Source organism: Pelobates fuscus, chromosome 7 (assembly GCF_036172605.1).
Source record: "Pelobates fuscus isolate aPelFus1 chromosome 7, aPelFus1.pri, whole genome shotgun sequence".
Taxonomy (NCBI): domain Eukaryota; kingdom Metazoa; phylum Chordata; class Amphibia; order Anura; family Pelobatidae; genus Pelobates; species Pelobates fuscus.
In genome coordinates, this window is record NC_086323.1 from 164,052,600 (window position 1) to 164,068,051 (window position 15,452).

At 44.0% G+C, this 15,452-nt stretch overlaps 1 protein-coding gene across 1 annotated transcript in view; it reads right to left on the bottom strand.

Annotated features, from left to right (window-relative positions):
* CCDC66 (coiled-coil domain containing 66) overlaps positions 1-8,073 on the bottom strand; it is a 46,348-nt gene extending 38,275 nt beyond the window's left edge. Inside the window, exons 1-4 of the mRNA XM_063426889.1 lie at positions 7,984-8,073; positions 4,569-4,633; positions 2,154-2,176; positions 1,598-2,021 (exon numbers count right to left, since the gene is read on the bottom strand). Of these exons, the coding sequence (XP_063282959.1) occupies positions 1,598-2,021; positions 2,154-2,176; positions 4,569-4,633; positions 7,984-7,994 (523 nt within the window). The 5' untranslated portion in view covers positions 7,995-8,073. The remainder of the gene's footprint in view (positions 1-1,597; positions 2,022-2,153; positions 2,177-4,568; positions 4,634-7,983) is intronic.
* Positions 8,074-15,452: the final 7,379 nt, after the last annotated feature.

A 15,452-nucleotide genomic window follows, 5' to 3' on the forward strand; every position in this document is an offset into this window, starting at 1 on the left:
AAACTTTATTTTATCAATATTTACATTTTTATTCCTGTGAGTGGTTGTGTAGGCAGGGTCCCAATGCACTGCTTTGCCCGGGGGCTTATAATTCTGTAAAGATGGCACTGTTACACACTACTCTGTAGCAATGGATGCTCTGGTATTCTAAAAGCATTCAGCTGACACTCTCAACCAATCAAATCTACTTCCTAATTAGCCCAAGCAGCATCGAGGGGGATTTATTAAAACGTAAAAACATTAAAAACTGTTGTGTTGTCTGTAACGCTGAATGAAAAGATAGCACCAGGGGACTCCAGACCCAAAGTCTGTTCAATGAGATAAAGCAGATTCAGTGTCCCTTTAACTAAGCAGCAGTTAAATGAATACAGTTTGGCTTTTTACAACAATATGTAATACCTCAGTTCAGTGGTCAGTGAAACGCCATGCATCCCTCCAGCATCAATATTGATGCGAGCCATTACATTTGAGTCAACTCCAGGCTGACCAAAGTGGCACACTGCAGCATTTCAGCATAAGGATTGACTGGGATCGGTCTACCTAAAGTCCTCATTAATCCAAAAAGGACACAAGCATCGTGTCATCCCGGTGACAGCATTTGCCCACATTTTGGCATTGTTCTAATGGTGCATGCATCAAATGCTTCTATATTCCCTTTCTGCCCTGAAACCATGCCTGGTCATGGACACTAGTAACCCAAGAGTGCGGTATATTGGATCTTAGGTATTCTATTTTTCACCTTTGAAGAATCCTTATAGAAGGTGAAATGTGTATCTGCATGATTTTATCTGAATTACTGAATAATGCCTTGCTGGATTTAATACTACATGGTGTCTCCACTTTTAATTGTGAAGGAGGAGTTGTCTGATGCAGTTGTCGCTGGTGTGCACGATTTGTGCAAATGTATTTGATTTGTTTAATGGTGTTATGCTACCGTAGTCTCTATTGGAAGCATATATGATAGAAGATGAAGAAATAAATCATATCTTATAGGTAGTATTGAGGGGAGCACCCACCTAAAAGGTGCTAAAAGCATATAACAGGTGAGCTAGCTTATTAGCGCAAATCCATGTGAGTGGTTCATTTGGCATTTCTGATATCTATTTTTTTATGCACCAGAATTAGGGTTTGTCTCTGTTTTTAAGCAAACCTCCTATGTGACATTATTGTGGAAGATGTCCAAGGTAGGTTTTTGGTGTGTTTTGCACTATCACTATTTGTAATAACACTCAATTTCTTATTCAGATTTTCAAGTTTCCAATCACATCCATTGAACTCATCTTTTCTAGGAATATCTTCCTACGGCATAGTACTTGAGATGAACATATTTAATACATTTTAAAAAGGGCTCCTCTATTGATTTTTTATCCAACTGCAATGGTTAGCGTTCTGCAACTTTGCAGAGGATGTAAACATGTAGGAACAAAAGTTTAACTTATTTCTATGCACTCGCTAGCACATTGTACAATTTATAAAAACTGTAATAATTACCACTGCAGGGTTAAGGGTGATAGGAGTTGGCACCGAGACCACTTCAATGAGCAATGTCCCTTTAAATGAAGCATCTGAAGTGATTATTTTAAGGGAGCTTTCTCACCTTCATCTCTTAGAGGTTCTTGAGATACGTCTTTGTTCCCTTGATTAATGGTCTGCAAGATCTGCTGGAACTGTTCCTTTGTCAGGCACACCAGGCTATCCCTCAGCTCCTCTGCAGTAATAGTTTTCTTCAGTTGTGGTCTCTGCTTTGATATCTGTGACACCAGAGTCTGTTTAGGTGCAGGCTTTGTTTTCACCAGATCTTGTTTGACCTGCTGCACATTTTGATCAGTAGGGTGGTGTTTGTTTTCAAGTTCCTTTAACACGTTAGCAGGAGGTTTGGCAGTCAGCACATGCCCGGTCTCCAGTCGAGCTTCGCACCTTGGCTGCTCTGTTTTGACATTATTGCTCTGTACAGATTTGAGGATCTGCCCAGTTGGTTTAATTCTCTGTGTGGATTTTTGTATTCTTGTACTGTGACCAACCTGATAAGAAGTAAATGCTTTTAGTACAACATGTGATTGTTTATAGCAAGATGATCCAGTAATACAATATGTATGTTGGTCTAGAACTATAAAAAAAAAAGAAAAAAGAAAAAAAAAAAAAAACACCCTCACCTGTTTACTGTTCTTCTGAACACCTGAAATAAATAAGTAAATAAATAAATAAATAAGTGTGCAGTTACATAGTATACAGGTTGGCAAAAAACAAAATAAGGATCAGCTTCTACACATTTACTTTGCTGTTGTTGATCAAAGTAAAGAATAACCATATAGTCTTAATGAAATCAAAGTGCCAATTTGATTTATTCTCAGACAATAGATAATCAACAATCTGTTAATTATGAAACACCGTAACATTAAAAATAAATATTTTAAAAAAAAAATAATTTTTAAAGGGACTTTTTCCCTCAAAACAACTCAGTAAAGTTTTTTTTACGGAGCTGCAGTATCTGGATGAAGTGTAACTGTATACAACACTCCAATTACAATAATCTCTAAAGCATGCAGTGAAATGGGTTTATAACAGTTTGGCGTTCTACCTGGGATAAGCCTTGCACTGCTCTCGGCCTCCTCTACAGTACATAGTTACAGATTTAAGTCCATCAAGTTCAACCTTGAAACCCATTATTTAATGCATATGATCCAAGAAAAAAATAAAATAAAATAAATTTTTTTAGAAATTTCCAATTATGCCACAAAAAGGGGGTAAAAGTCTTCTTGACTGCATCCTTGAATATTCTGTTCAAGCAAAAAAGTATCCAAGCCTTGCCTTCCCTCCCTCCCTTATCTATAGAACCTGAATTCCACATCTATATTGTTCTTACTGTAAAGAATCCTTTTCTCTGCTGTAAGGGAAAATGCCTTTCTTCCAGTCTCAATTGGTGACCCCTTGTCTGCTGTATATTCCTGCTAATTAACATGTATAGTACTATAACATAACCTTTAACCCCTTAAGGACCAAACTTCTGGAATAAAAGGGAATCATGACATGTCACACATGTCATGTGTCCTTAAGCCGCCTTTTTTCTAAAGAAAAAACACAATTTTGTGGTTCTAGCCATTCCTCATCAATGGTTTTCATCTCCCTTACTAATTTCGTAGCAATGTTGTGATTGCTCTCTGAACCTGAAGTTAGGCTGAGTAACAGTTGGTTAGATAACAAAAGAAAAAGCTAAATTTGCTCAAATGTATCTTTTTCTTATTTTACAAAAAGTGCAGATTTCAATAGAAATTAGCAAATTTATAACTGAAAAGAGCACTATGGTGCCAGGAAAACAAACTTTTTTTTCCTGGCACTATAGGGTTATTAGGTCCCCCCCTCCCACTGGGCTGAAGGGGTTAATACCCCTTAAGTCACTTAACCTTAATCCAGCGCCGGGCTCCCTCGGCACTGGTGACCTCTCCTCCCCCTGCCAATGTCAGTTCCGAATGCGCATGCACGACCAGAGCCGCGCACGCATTCAAACCGCCCATAGGAAAGCATTATTCAATGCTTTCCTATGGATGTCCAGCGTGTCCTCAATGTGATTTTCGCATTGAGGATCACGGAAATGCCTCTAGCGGCTGTCAGGGAGACAGCCACTAGAGGCTGGATTAACCCTCAATGAAAACATAGCAGTTTCTCTGCTATGTTTACAGCTGCAGGGTTAAAACTAGAGAGACCTGGAACCCAGACCACTTCATTAAGGCTGAAGTGGTCTGGATGCCTATAGTGCTCCTTTAACCTTGTTACATCCCCCTACATATCAGAGAACCAGTCCTGTTACTTCTTGGTGGTTTAGGTCAGTGGAGCTAAATTCAAGAGGCAGAGAATTGCTAAGAGTGCCTGCCTTGTAAAGACTTCTCATTGAGCTGTATTGTGAAGTCTGTTATTGGACAGCCACAGAAACTTTGGACATGGTTAGAAGAGAATGGCTTACAAGGGTTTCAGAAAAGAGACAAACAGCTTTTGCAAGCTGCTTTTAGATATACACCCAATGAAATAATGCATTATTAAATGGATCCATATTTTCACTGGGAGTATATCTTCTAAACACTGGTTGTGTTTTTGTTTTTTTTCTTTCTATTTTTGGGCACTGGAGTTCCCTTTTAAGCTGAAGTGCCCAAGGAGAATCAACCGGGGATAGCAGCACAGGATCCTGAAATCAGGATGGTTTTACCAGATCTAGGATGCTGGTGAGTATGAGTGATGCAAAATTACTATTTCCCGCTTGAAAACACCTAATCACTCTTGCTCTTTTATTTGAAGTTTCACTACTAAGTGCAACTATATTCTGCCTGCTGTACAGTAAGGCTAGTGAGAAAACAATTTAGAAGAAGTTTTTAAACCTGCACACAATTATATAATAATAATAATAATGAGAAAAGAGCCAGGATGTTACTGCTAAAAATATAAGCAAGGACAGCAGAAAATGAAAATGTCGTTATGAAGCAAAGTTACAGATGAAAGTCAGGGGGAAGAATGGAATATATTACTTATAAACAAATAGAAATGTTTATAAAAATATTAATTAATAATCAACAACATACCATATGAAGCCAAAATTAGCTTTGGTTTTCCACCAAGAATTTGAGTTTCAAGCTTAAGACCATCCCTGCAACACAAAAAAAATATAAAAAACACATTAAAAAAAGTGTTTAAAATCTATACATTATGCAAGCAAATATATTGGTCGAAATGTATTCACTATTTTCCGGAATTAGATTTTTCTGGGCTTTATTGCTACCTTGGCAGCATGCTGTCAGTATCAAATAGTACTGAGACACCGTCAAATATATTAACCTTTGTAGGGTTATTCACTAAACTACGCCAATTGAGTATCATTCACTACATTTCCTCCCCCTCCCGATTTGCAGTAAAACACTTCATGAATACTATAAAACCTACCTGGAATCCAGTGCCAAATTGAGGCTTGCCGTCCTGGTCTCCACGCCCCAACTGACATCACTCCATCCCTTGTCAGGTCCATTCAAATGCTTATCATAGAGAAGCTGCCTCGGCTGACAAACAGCCCAGCCTAACACTATAGTGTCCTAGTCGTTTAGGTGACCGGACCAGCACTACCAGGTTTAAAAAAGGTTATTTTACTTACCCTTTCTCTCTCACAGGTCTCCTCAGTGAAACTCTGCCTCTTTGGCTGACATAACCAATGTTGATAGGAAAACATTGAGAAGCTATTGTGCTTGTGCGACAATTAGATGGAAAGAAACCATCTGACTGAAAGAGTTTTATTCTGCTACTTTATGGCAGCACCTCTAGTGGCTATCAGCATGACAGCCAGCTATTAGGGGCAGATTACCCCTGCAAAGAAAACACTGCCGTCCCTCTCAGAAAGAACACTGTTAATTTCCCAAAATGCCTTTGATAACATGAAGTCATTTTGGTGCATAGAATGGCCCTTTAACTATGTGTTCCACTTGTGTGCCCAAAAATATCAACTGCACCTATTGTTACTTCTTTCAGGGTTATTGATAGTCAATGGACCTGCGAGAGATGCCACTAGATTATCCATACATCCAGAACGGAATTTAAAGGTGCCAGAAATGCAAATGAAAACGTCTTCCAACACAATTTCCCTGCTGTGTAATGAGAAAGAGCGAGGATGATCCTGCAGCAGTTTATTAACATCTTTAATAGACCACCATAGATCTGAGGAATTATAATGGTGCAAAAGGGAAATGTGCGCCTGACCAAAGCCTTAAGAGTTAAGGAAGAAATTGGAGTACTGATACTAAAATGTCTGTCGTGTTTGTCCATGCGAATTAAAGCTGAGTTCCTGTCCAACTCATAAAAAGCAAATAGTGATATGCTCTGTATCGAACCAGTTCTGTAGAGTGAGGCACAGTTAACATGGATACCAACTCTGGCAAACAGTCAAAGATGTGTTTACCTAAAGACTGACTAGGTCTGAGTGCTAGGTGCCAGAATGCAGGTACTTCACAATGCAGATATTCACTTTTAGCTTGTTTATTCCCAAACCAGCAATATCAAGGTGATGTTTCAGCTCAGTCAAATACTTTCTCACATCTCTAGGTTTGAAAAAGGCTCTATGTGAACTTTAATAGATCACCGTGACCTTGCTGGTGTAGAAATAAACCAGTGATCCTGGCCATTCTTTTTGGTACAGCTCCCTTTTAAAACAAGGCAAAGCTCTATTAAAGGACCACTATAGGCACCCAGACCACTTCAGCTCAATGAAGTGGTCTGGGTGCAGTGTCCCAGGTCCCTTAACCCTGCAGTGTCCTAGGTCCCCCTAGTTTTAACCCTGCAGCTGAAAACATAGCAGTTGCATATGAACATAGCATATGTTTACACTGCAGGGTTAATCCAGCCTCTAGTGGTTGTCTCCCTGACAACCACTAGAGGCGCTTCCGCGATTTACACCGAGTAAATCGCACTTATTTCATGCTGGACGTCCTCACGGACCTCCAGCGTCAAAAAATATCCCCATAGGAAAGCATTGAGTAATGCTTTCCTTTGGGCGGGTTTGAATGTGCGTGCGTCTCTGGCCGCGCATGCGCATTCGGCTCCACTCAGAAGCTGACGTTGATGGAGCAGGAGAGGTCACCAGTGCTGAGGGAGCCCGGCGCTGGATTAAGGTAAGCCAATAAATGGTTAATTAACCATTTATTCGCCACAGAATGGGGCTCTAGTCATCGTTAAGGTGACTAGGGTTTTATAGCGTTAGGAATATTTGTATTCCTAACGCTATAGTGTTACTTTAAGTAAAGGACATTGAAAGAGCCACCTACAGAGAATGAGGCTTAAACATCCGATTTACAAAAATTCTAACTCCACCATAGTCACATCTTGGCTATTGTAGTCTCAATTTTGCCAATTGGATTACATTTGGTAAAATTATTTAGCGAAAGACCTTGACAGAGACTGATATTTTAAGAAGAAGAAAATACGCAGTAGTAAAGAAGAGTCGAAAGCGCGAGTACAAATAAATCCGAATGGCAAAACTAAGGGGAAAAAAAGCAGTTTTTAAAAAAAAGTCTCCAAACCAGTCTGGATATTTTTGCCAGCAAATTAAATCTGAATTTGTAAACAATTTAATTTAAAAACAAAAAAAAAACAGTTGTGGCTATTGCCTAGTTAGATCATTTTCCCAGTTTTGGGGGATTTTTTATTTTTTTTTGCTTTAATTGTACCATTCAGATTGAATTCACTAAAATTGAGAATAGACAGCTTTATTCACTAAAGAGGGAATTCAAAGTGAATTTCAATGTTTAGGTCAAAAATAGCCAAACTGGAAATATTGTGTAAATCAGCCATTCAGTTCAGCTACCCGGGCCTTAAAGGGACACTATAGAGTCAGGAAAACCACTTGGTTTACTATAGTACCCTGATGGTGCCCCCACCCTCAGGGTCCCCCTCCCGCGGCGCTGAAGGGGTTAAAACCCCTTCAGCTACTCACCCGTTTTCCCCGCCGGGCTCTCTTACCTCTCCTCCCTTGCCGACGTCAGCATCCTTGTCTGACATCACCGGCGCCGAATGCGCTTGCGCGGCACTGCCGCGTGCATTCAAAGTGTCCGTAGGAAAGCATTTTTGAATGCTTTCCTATGGACGCTCTGCATGATAGAGGCATAATATGCCTCCAGCATCGCAGATGCGCCTCTAGTGGCTGTCCGGAAGACAGCCACTAGAGGCTGGCTTAACCCCAAATGTAAACATAGCAGTTTCTCTGAAACTGCTATGTTTACAGCAGGCAGGGTTAACCCTAGAGGGACCTGACATTGAGCTGAAGTGGTCTGGGTGACTATGGTGTCCCTTTAACCCCTTAAGGATCAAACTTCTGGAATAAAAGGAATTATGACATGTCACACATGTCCTGTGTCCTTAAGGGGTGAATCTAGTCACTGTGAATTCTCACTTGGTGAATAGCCCTGAGTGGCTGTCACACACCATGCATAACATGGACACACAGTGGATTATACTCACCCCAGGTTCATGGCAGCTGCTGTGGCTTTACTGGCATTGACACGAACACATGGCACAGAGGCTCTGTCACTGGGCTGAATTGGAGGCTCCTGGCACAGCTGGCATCCCACACACAGCACTTCCCGTACTCCCAATGTGTACCCTGGTTGCTGTCACAGCTCAAACACAGTCAGAACGATTGGACAGAGCGCTATTGGAAGCAGCCAATCACAGGGCGCCTTACTTGCACATAGACTAGACAGCCGTTAGTAGCATAGACATAGCCTTAGGATCAACCGATCTGCTCGATGTAAGGATTGTGAGAGAGGGCGGCGGCGGCCATGTTTGTTTCGGGCAGACACCTTCTATCACTCACACATATACCTGTAAATGTACATTTCATGCTGGCTTGTTGTAATCAAGGAGGACTTACACCTTCTATCGGCTGTGGTCACCCCTTTACTAAACATACATACATTAATACCCGACGGGCGCTTTACACTTAGAAATAAAGATTATTTTTTAATTGAAATTCGCCCATTGGGTTCTTATTTCGTGTTATTACTGGTCACAGCTGGGGCATGGATAAAGCTGGGTGCCTCCTGTGCCAAGCTTTCTGCCAGCTCGGCTACTGATCACCCCTAGCAGTGCCCGGGGTACCCAGGGGTACAGTGAGTGTGGGCCCCCTCCTGCCCTGCACTGTGTGTAATGAGCAGAGTGAGAGGGTGTGTGTGTGTGTGTGTGTGTGTGTGTGTGTGTGTGTGTGTGTGTGTGTGTGTGTGTGTGTGTGTGTGTGTGTGTGTGTGTGTGTGTGTGTGTGTGTGTGTGTGTGTGTGTGTATATCATCAGTGCAGTGAGAGTGTGCCTGTGGATGTACATATTTGTTAATTTTAATGGACACACAGCTACACACACATACTGATACACAGACACATAGCTAAATATACGAAATACACACTGTGACACACATACAGATGCACAGACTCATAAAGCTACACACACACAGATAAACAGACGAAAACACACATACAGATACAAAGACAAACAAACACTGACACCTACAGATACATTGACACATACACAGATACATACACTGACAGATATACTGATACACAGACATACATATACACAGAAACAAAGGTACACACATGCAGATAGATAGACACACTGATACACAGACACACATGCAGCTACACAGACACAAACTCTGGCTCATGGGGGCGGAGCTAACCAGCGGCCGAAGCAGACGCAAAACAGGCTAAGAGCTCCTGCAAGAGCATCGATTTATAAAAGCATATATCTGGTAATACTGCCCGTAACCACCCAAAAGAAGCACAGACGCTATGGGGAAAAAGGCTAAACTCCAGAGAAATGATATGGCCTCCTCCTCACAAGACATAGGCACATTGCTCAGGGTGTGTCACGATTCGGGGAACCCAACACGCTAACACACACACAGACAAACACACAGAAAGTGTGCAGTACCGGTCCTTAGAGTGGCCGGGCTAAGCACACACACAGAATAGTCAGGAGACAAGCCGAGTAAGGGGAACCAGAAAACAGAATAACGAGAAACAAGCCGAGGTCAAAGGGTAGGACAAAGTCAGTATAACAAGCCAGAGAGTACGTAACCAGAAAGCACACGTTCAGAGTCAATACATAAAGCAAAGACCACAACAGGGCAGGGAGGAACAGGAAAGGTAAGTATTTAAACCATCAGGATAATTGGATAATTTCCAATCAGAATTAACAATCACACGTGGGAGATATTTAAACCTCCCACTGTGATTGAGGCACTATGCCTTTAATGCCGGGTCAGGTGACTGACCCCGGCGTGACATATCTTGGACGGTCTCCCAGCGTGCAGCGTCATGCATGCTGCCGCTGGGGGGCATGGAGGAAGACGCGGGCGGCATCCGAGGCTGGAGGGATGCCGCTCGCCGAGCCCACGTGGAGAAGGGGACCGCGGACGGCTGGAGGGTGAGTGCCGCGAGCGGACTGCAGCCTCCCCTTGCAGCCGTCCGCGGGATCCTGACATCACCCCCCCCTCGAAGACCGCCCGGAGGGCGGGAAGCAGAAGGCTTCAAAGGAAACCGGGCATGAAAGGAGCGGACCAAAGAGGGAGCGTGCAGATCAGAGCACGAAACCCAGGACAGCTCCTCAGGGCCGTACCCCTTCCAATCCACCAGATATTGCAGCCGACCCCTAGAAACACGAGAGTCGAGAAGGGCAGCCACTTCGTACACGTCACTGGGGACAGCGCGAGGGGAAACAGGCCGCCCGAGGGGACGAGAGAACCGGTTACAAAGCAAGGGCTTCAAAAGCGAGACGTGGAACGTGTTCGGAATGCGCATGGAAGAGGGCAAGTCCAGGGAGTAGGAAACTGGGTTAACCCTACGTAACACCTTGTAGGGACCAAGGAACCTGGGAGCGAACTTCATCGAGGGAACCTTGAGGCAGAGGTTCCTGGAGGACAACCATACCCTATCACCCGGAACATAAGAAGGGGCCGCACCCCTACGGCGATCAGCAAACTTCTTCTGAGCAGCCGCTGAACGAGACAGCGCAACATGGACTTGATCCCACATCTTCCACAAAGAGGCGAGGTTCTGGTCCAAAGCGGGCATTCCCTTGTCGGAGAACGCACCGGGAAGGACAGAAGGCCGAAACCCATAAGCAAAAGGACTTAGGCCAGTAGACGAATGAGACACCGTATTCCTGGCAAATTCAGCACACGGAAGGAGGCGAGACCAGTTGTCCTGGTGTGCATTAGTGAAGCAGCGCAAATACAATTCCACAGACTGATTAGCACGTTCGGCTGCACCATTAGATTGCGGGTGATAGGAGGAAGTAAACGACAAGGAGACCCCCATCTCAGCACAAAAGCCCCTCCAAAACCGAGAGACAAATTGAGGGCCCCTGTCAGATACTATATCTTGAGGTACCCCATGCAAGCGGAACACTTCCTTGGCAAACACCTGAGCAAGTTGAATCGCAGAAGGCAGTTTCCTAAGCAGAATAAAGTGCGCCATTTTAGAGAACCTATCCGTCACAGTTAATATCACTGTCTGACCATCGGAAGGAGGAAGATCCACAATAAAATCCATGGATAAGTGGGTCCATGGTTTCTTGGGTACCGATAGAGGCATCAGGAGACCCTGGGGTCTCACATTAGGGGACTTACACTGCGTACAGATCCGACAAGCCTGCACAAAATCCACTACGTCTCGTTTGAGTGAAGGCCACCAAAACTGTTGAAGGAGGCCCTTATAAGTCTTAGTAACCCCCGGATAACCAGCAGTTTTGGTGGTAAGAAATAAAGTCAACAACTTTTTCCTGTCCTTTACTTTAACGTATAGTTTACTAACCGGCGTCTCAGGGGGTGCTTGGGTTTGGTATGTCTTAATATTATCAAGAAAAAGAGATGAAACAACCAAATGGGTAGCAGCTATTATCTGAGACGCAGGTACAATAGGTTCAGGAGTCGGGTTAACAGATTCTAGAGGTTCATACTGTCGAGAGATAGCGTCAGCTTTGGCATTACGGCAACCAGGTCTATAGGTAATAACGTATTGGAAGCGTGAAAGAAATAGAGACCATCTAGCCTGCCGGGCGGACAACCTTCTAGCATCAGCTATATAGGAGAGGTTCTTGTGATCTGTTATAACCATAAATTTGTGTCTAGAACCCTCTAATAAGTACCTCCATTCCTTAAAAGCTAACACAATAGCTAATAGTTCCCTGTTCCCAACATCGTAATTCTTTTCCGGATCAGACAACCTTTTTGAAAAGTAACAACAGGGATGGAGGGGTTCGTCATACGATGACCTCTCTGACAGTACTGCTGTCACACCTGATTCAGAAGCGTCTACTTCCATAACAAAGGGAAGAGAAGGATCAGGGTGGCGTAGTACTGGAGCAGAGGCAAATGCCTTCTTGAGAGTTTCGAAGGCCTTAAGGGCTTCAGGAGTCCAAACCCTAGGGTGTAGACCTTTTTTAGTCAGCTTCGTTATAGGGGAGATAAGTGGTGAAAAGTTTCTTATACATTTCCTGTAATAGTTGGCAAATCCTATAAAACGCTGGATAGCCTTAAGACCTTGGGGAAGCGGCCAGGACAGTATGGCTTCTAATTTAGCAGGATCCATACTGAAACCCTGTTCGGAAATTATATATCCTAGGAATTGCACAGAGGTCTGATCGAACAAACATTTTTCTAATTTACAATAAAGTCCGTTCTGTAATAACCTTTTAAGTACCATCCTAACATGATTATGATGTGTCTGCAAATCAGGGGAATATACAAGTATGTCGTCAAGGTACACCACGGCACAGACGTGCAATAGATCCCTGAGGACATCGTTTATGAGGTCCTGAAACACAGCAGGAGCATTACACAGTCCAAAAGGCATGACTAGATACTCATAATGTCCGCTACGTGTATTGAATGCTGTTTTCTACTCATCATTCTCCTTTATACGAACAAGGTTATAAGCCCCCCTGAGGTATAATTTAGTGAAGTATTGAGAACCTTTGACCCGGTCAAATAACTCCGTAATGAGGGGGATAGGGTAGGCGTTTTTAATCGTTATATTGTTCAGGCCCCTGTAGTCTATACATGGCCTTAGGTCACCCTCCTTTTTGGCAACGAAAAAGAAACCAGCCCCAGCAGGGGAGGAGGACCTTCTGATAAAACCTTTATTTAAGGCTTCCTGTATGTACTCCTCCATGACCTGGTTCTCTTTTTCAGAAAGAGGGTATACCTTACCTCTAGGCGGCATAGTACCAGGTAAGAGGTTTATGGCACAATCATATTCACGGTGCGGGGGTAGTTTATCTGCCTCCCTTTTTTTCAAAAACCTTAGCTAGGTCTGCATACACAGGAGGGACAGAAACAGAAAGTGGTTTGGCTGTGGGTACATTAAGCAAGCCAACAGGACAAACACGAGTCATACATTCCCTTTGACAAGACTTCCCCCAGGAGAGGATCTCCAAACAACCCCAATCATTGGGTTGTGTTTAACCAACCAGGGGAAGCCCAAAATGAAAACAGAATAACGAGAAACAAGCCGAGGTCAAAGGGTAGGAGAAAGTCACAAAGTCAGTATAACAAGCCAGAGAGTACGTAACCAGAAAGCACACGTTCAGAGTCAATACATAAAGCAAAGACCACAACAGGGCAGGGAGGAACAGGAAAGGTAAGTATTTAAACCATCAGGTTAATATATTGGATAATTTCCAATCAGAATTAACAATCACACGTGGGAGATATTTAAACCTCCCACTGTGATTGAGGCACTGTGCCTTTAATGCCGGGTCAGGTGACTGACCCCGGCGTGACATATCTTGGACGGTCTCCCAGCGTGCAGCGTCATGCATGCTGCTGCTGGGGGGTGTGGAGGAAGACACGGGCGGCATCCAAGGCTGGAGGGATGCCGCTCGCCGAGCCCACGTGGAGAAGGGGACCGCGGACGGCTGGAGGGTGAGTGCCGCGAGCGGACTGCAGCCTCCCCTTGCAGCTGCCCGCGGGATCCTGACAGGGTGACTCAGTGGCCTACCAAAATGGCGCTTGCGAGGGAAGAATCCGACAGTGCATCGGAAGAGAGTGACACGAAATACCTCTCATTCCCTAGCATGCTGAGTACAACAAGGACAAACCCTGAACCCCAGCACCCTCCTGTCGGGCGGCCGTGCAAGAACTAACCTCAGCCTGGACCAAACGACTGCAAGCAAGGCTGACATTCAAAATCTGCTAAGGGAGATGAAAGCCCTATTTGTTGCTGATATAGCATTGGTCTGGGAGGACCTTGGAGTCATTACAACTAGACTGCAAGCACTGGAGGAAACTGGAGGACTCTGGTGCAATGCAGGCAAGATGCCCAGCAGTCCGAGATGGACAAGCTCAGACAAGCAAATCTCCTCATGGAGGGCAGAATTGCAGCACTCGAAGACTCCCAGCGACAGCGCAACCTCAAGATTCAGAATGTTCCTGAGGACATCACAGGTACAGAAATCTCTCATTACATCTGACGCCTGATGAACTGCGTACTGTCGCCATCTAAGGCTAAAGCAATCTCGGTGGAGAACTACTTCCGGATCCCAAAACCAGCTAAAGCCCCGGTTCCTAGAGACTTACTAATATGCTTCCAGTCCATGCAAAGTAAGCAGCTGGTACAGGTAGCGGTTCGCGACACACCAACGTACCATTTTGAGGGTGCCGACCTCTCCGTCTTTAATGACCTGTCTAGGTCCACCATGGAATGGCGACAATCTCTACATCATATCACTCAGCACCTGCAGGACCACGCAGTGGCTTACTGCTGGGGCCCTGGCCGCAAACTAACAGTGTTTCACGACGGGAAGGGAATCCAGCTACAGCAACAGTCGGAAGCAGTGAAGTTCCTCAGAGCACTGGGACTGCCTACGCCAGAGACCATACAAACATCTATCTTTGGCACAGACCCCCAACCCTTTGCCCAGATGTGGGACAAATGCAAAGTCCGGCCTTTCTACCCTAAAATTAGACCAGCAGCAGGGGAACTGAACTTGGCAGGCACCTGAGAAACGTTTCTGGCACAGAGACCTTCTTACTAATACCAGAGGCACATTTTTTCCCTACCAGCCCACTGGAGAAGAATAACTCTTGGCCGCCCATACCCCTAATTTTGCTGATAATTTGTCGGTAGTTTCTTACCTATTAGCCTAGTGTTATATGCTATTTCATTGTTCTTAAATAATGCTCTTCCATAATTGCTCCCACTCGAGACTAATACCCCCCCATACAAGCAGTATGTTGTAGCGTATACATTACTCGCCATTAAATGTGCATTGCCCAGTTGATATGGTCTAGTTGCATAACCGCTTCACTACGCTGTATTCTGTATGTTTTATGTCACCTGTTGCTGTTCATACCTTACTAATGCATGCACCCAAAAGTAGCATGATATGCCTTATACTGTACTGTTTTGTATGATTATCTATTTTCTACAATAAAACATGGGGGGAAAAAACGCTGGCTCACATACAGATAGACAGATATAGCAATTTCATTACCCCTACTTAAACCCTTTGTGTCACTATATCCCACTCCCTCTAGCATGTAGGTTCATTGTGCAGGGCCCTCAACCCCTCGGTTCCTGTACCTCCTGGCGCTATATAAATAATAAAATAATAGTAATATACCACAAGAAGCAATTTACCCCGCACTTAGTAATACGGCTATCCACTTGAGAGGTGATCTGTGAAAACAGCAGACCCCGCAATCTGCTAGAGTCTAGCAAATAGTGAAAGACACAGGTATCATTCCAAGGTTTGGAACTTTGGAGTGTCGCCTGTGTCTTTCACTGTTTGCTAGACAGACAGATATAATCACCGATACAGACACACAGACAGATACAAACACTGATTCAGATACACAGACACATATACAGATACACACAATGACACACGCAGGTCAAAATGTAAACATCTGGGTGCAGGAGGGTGGCTACTGC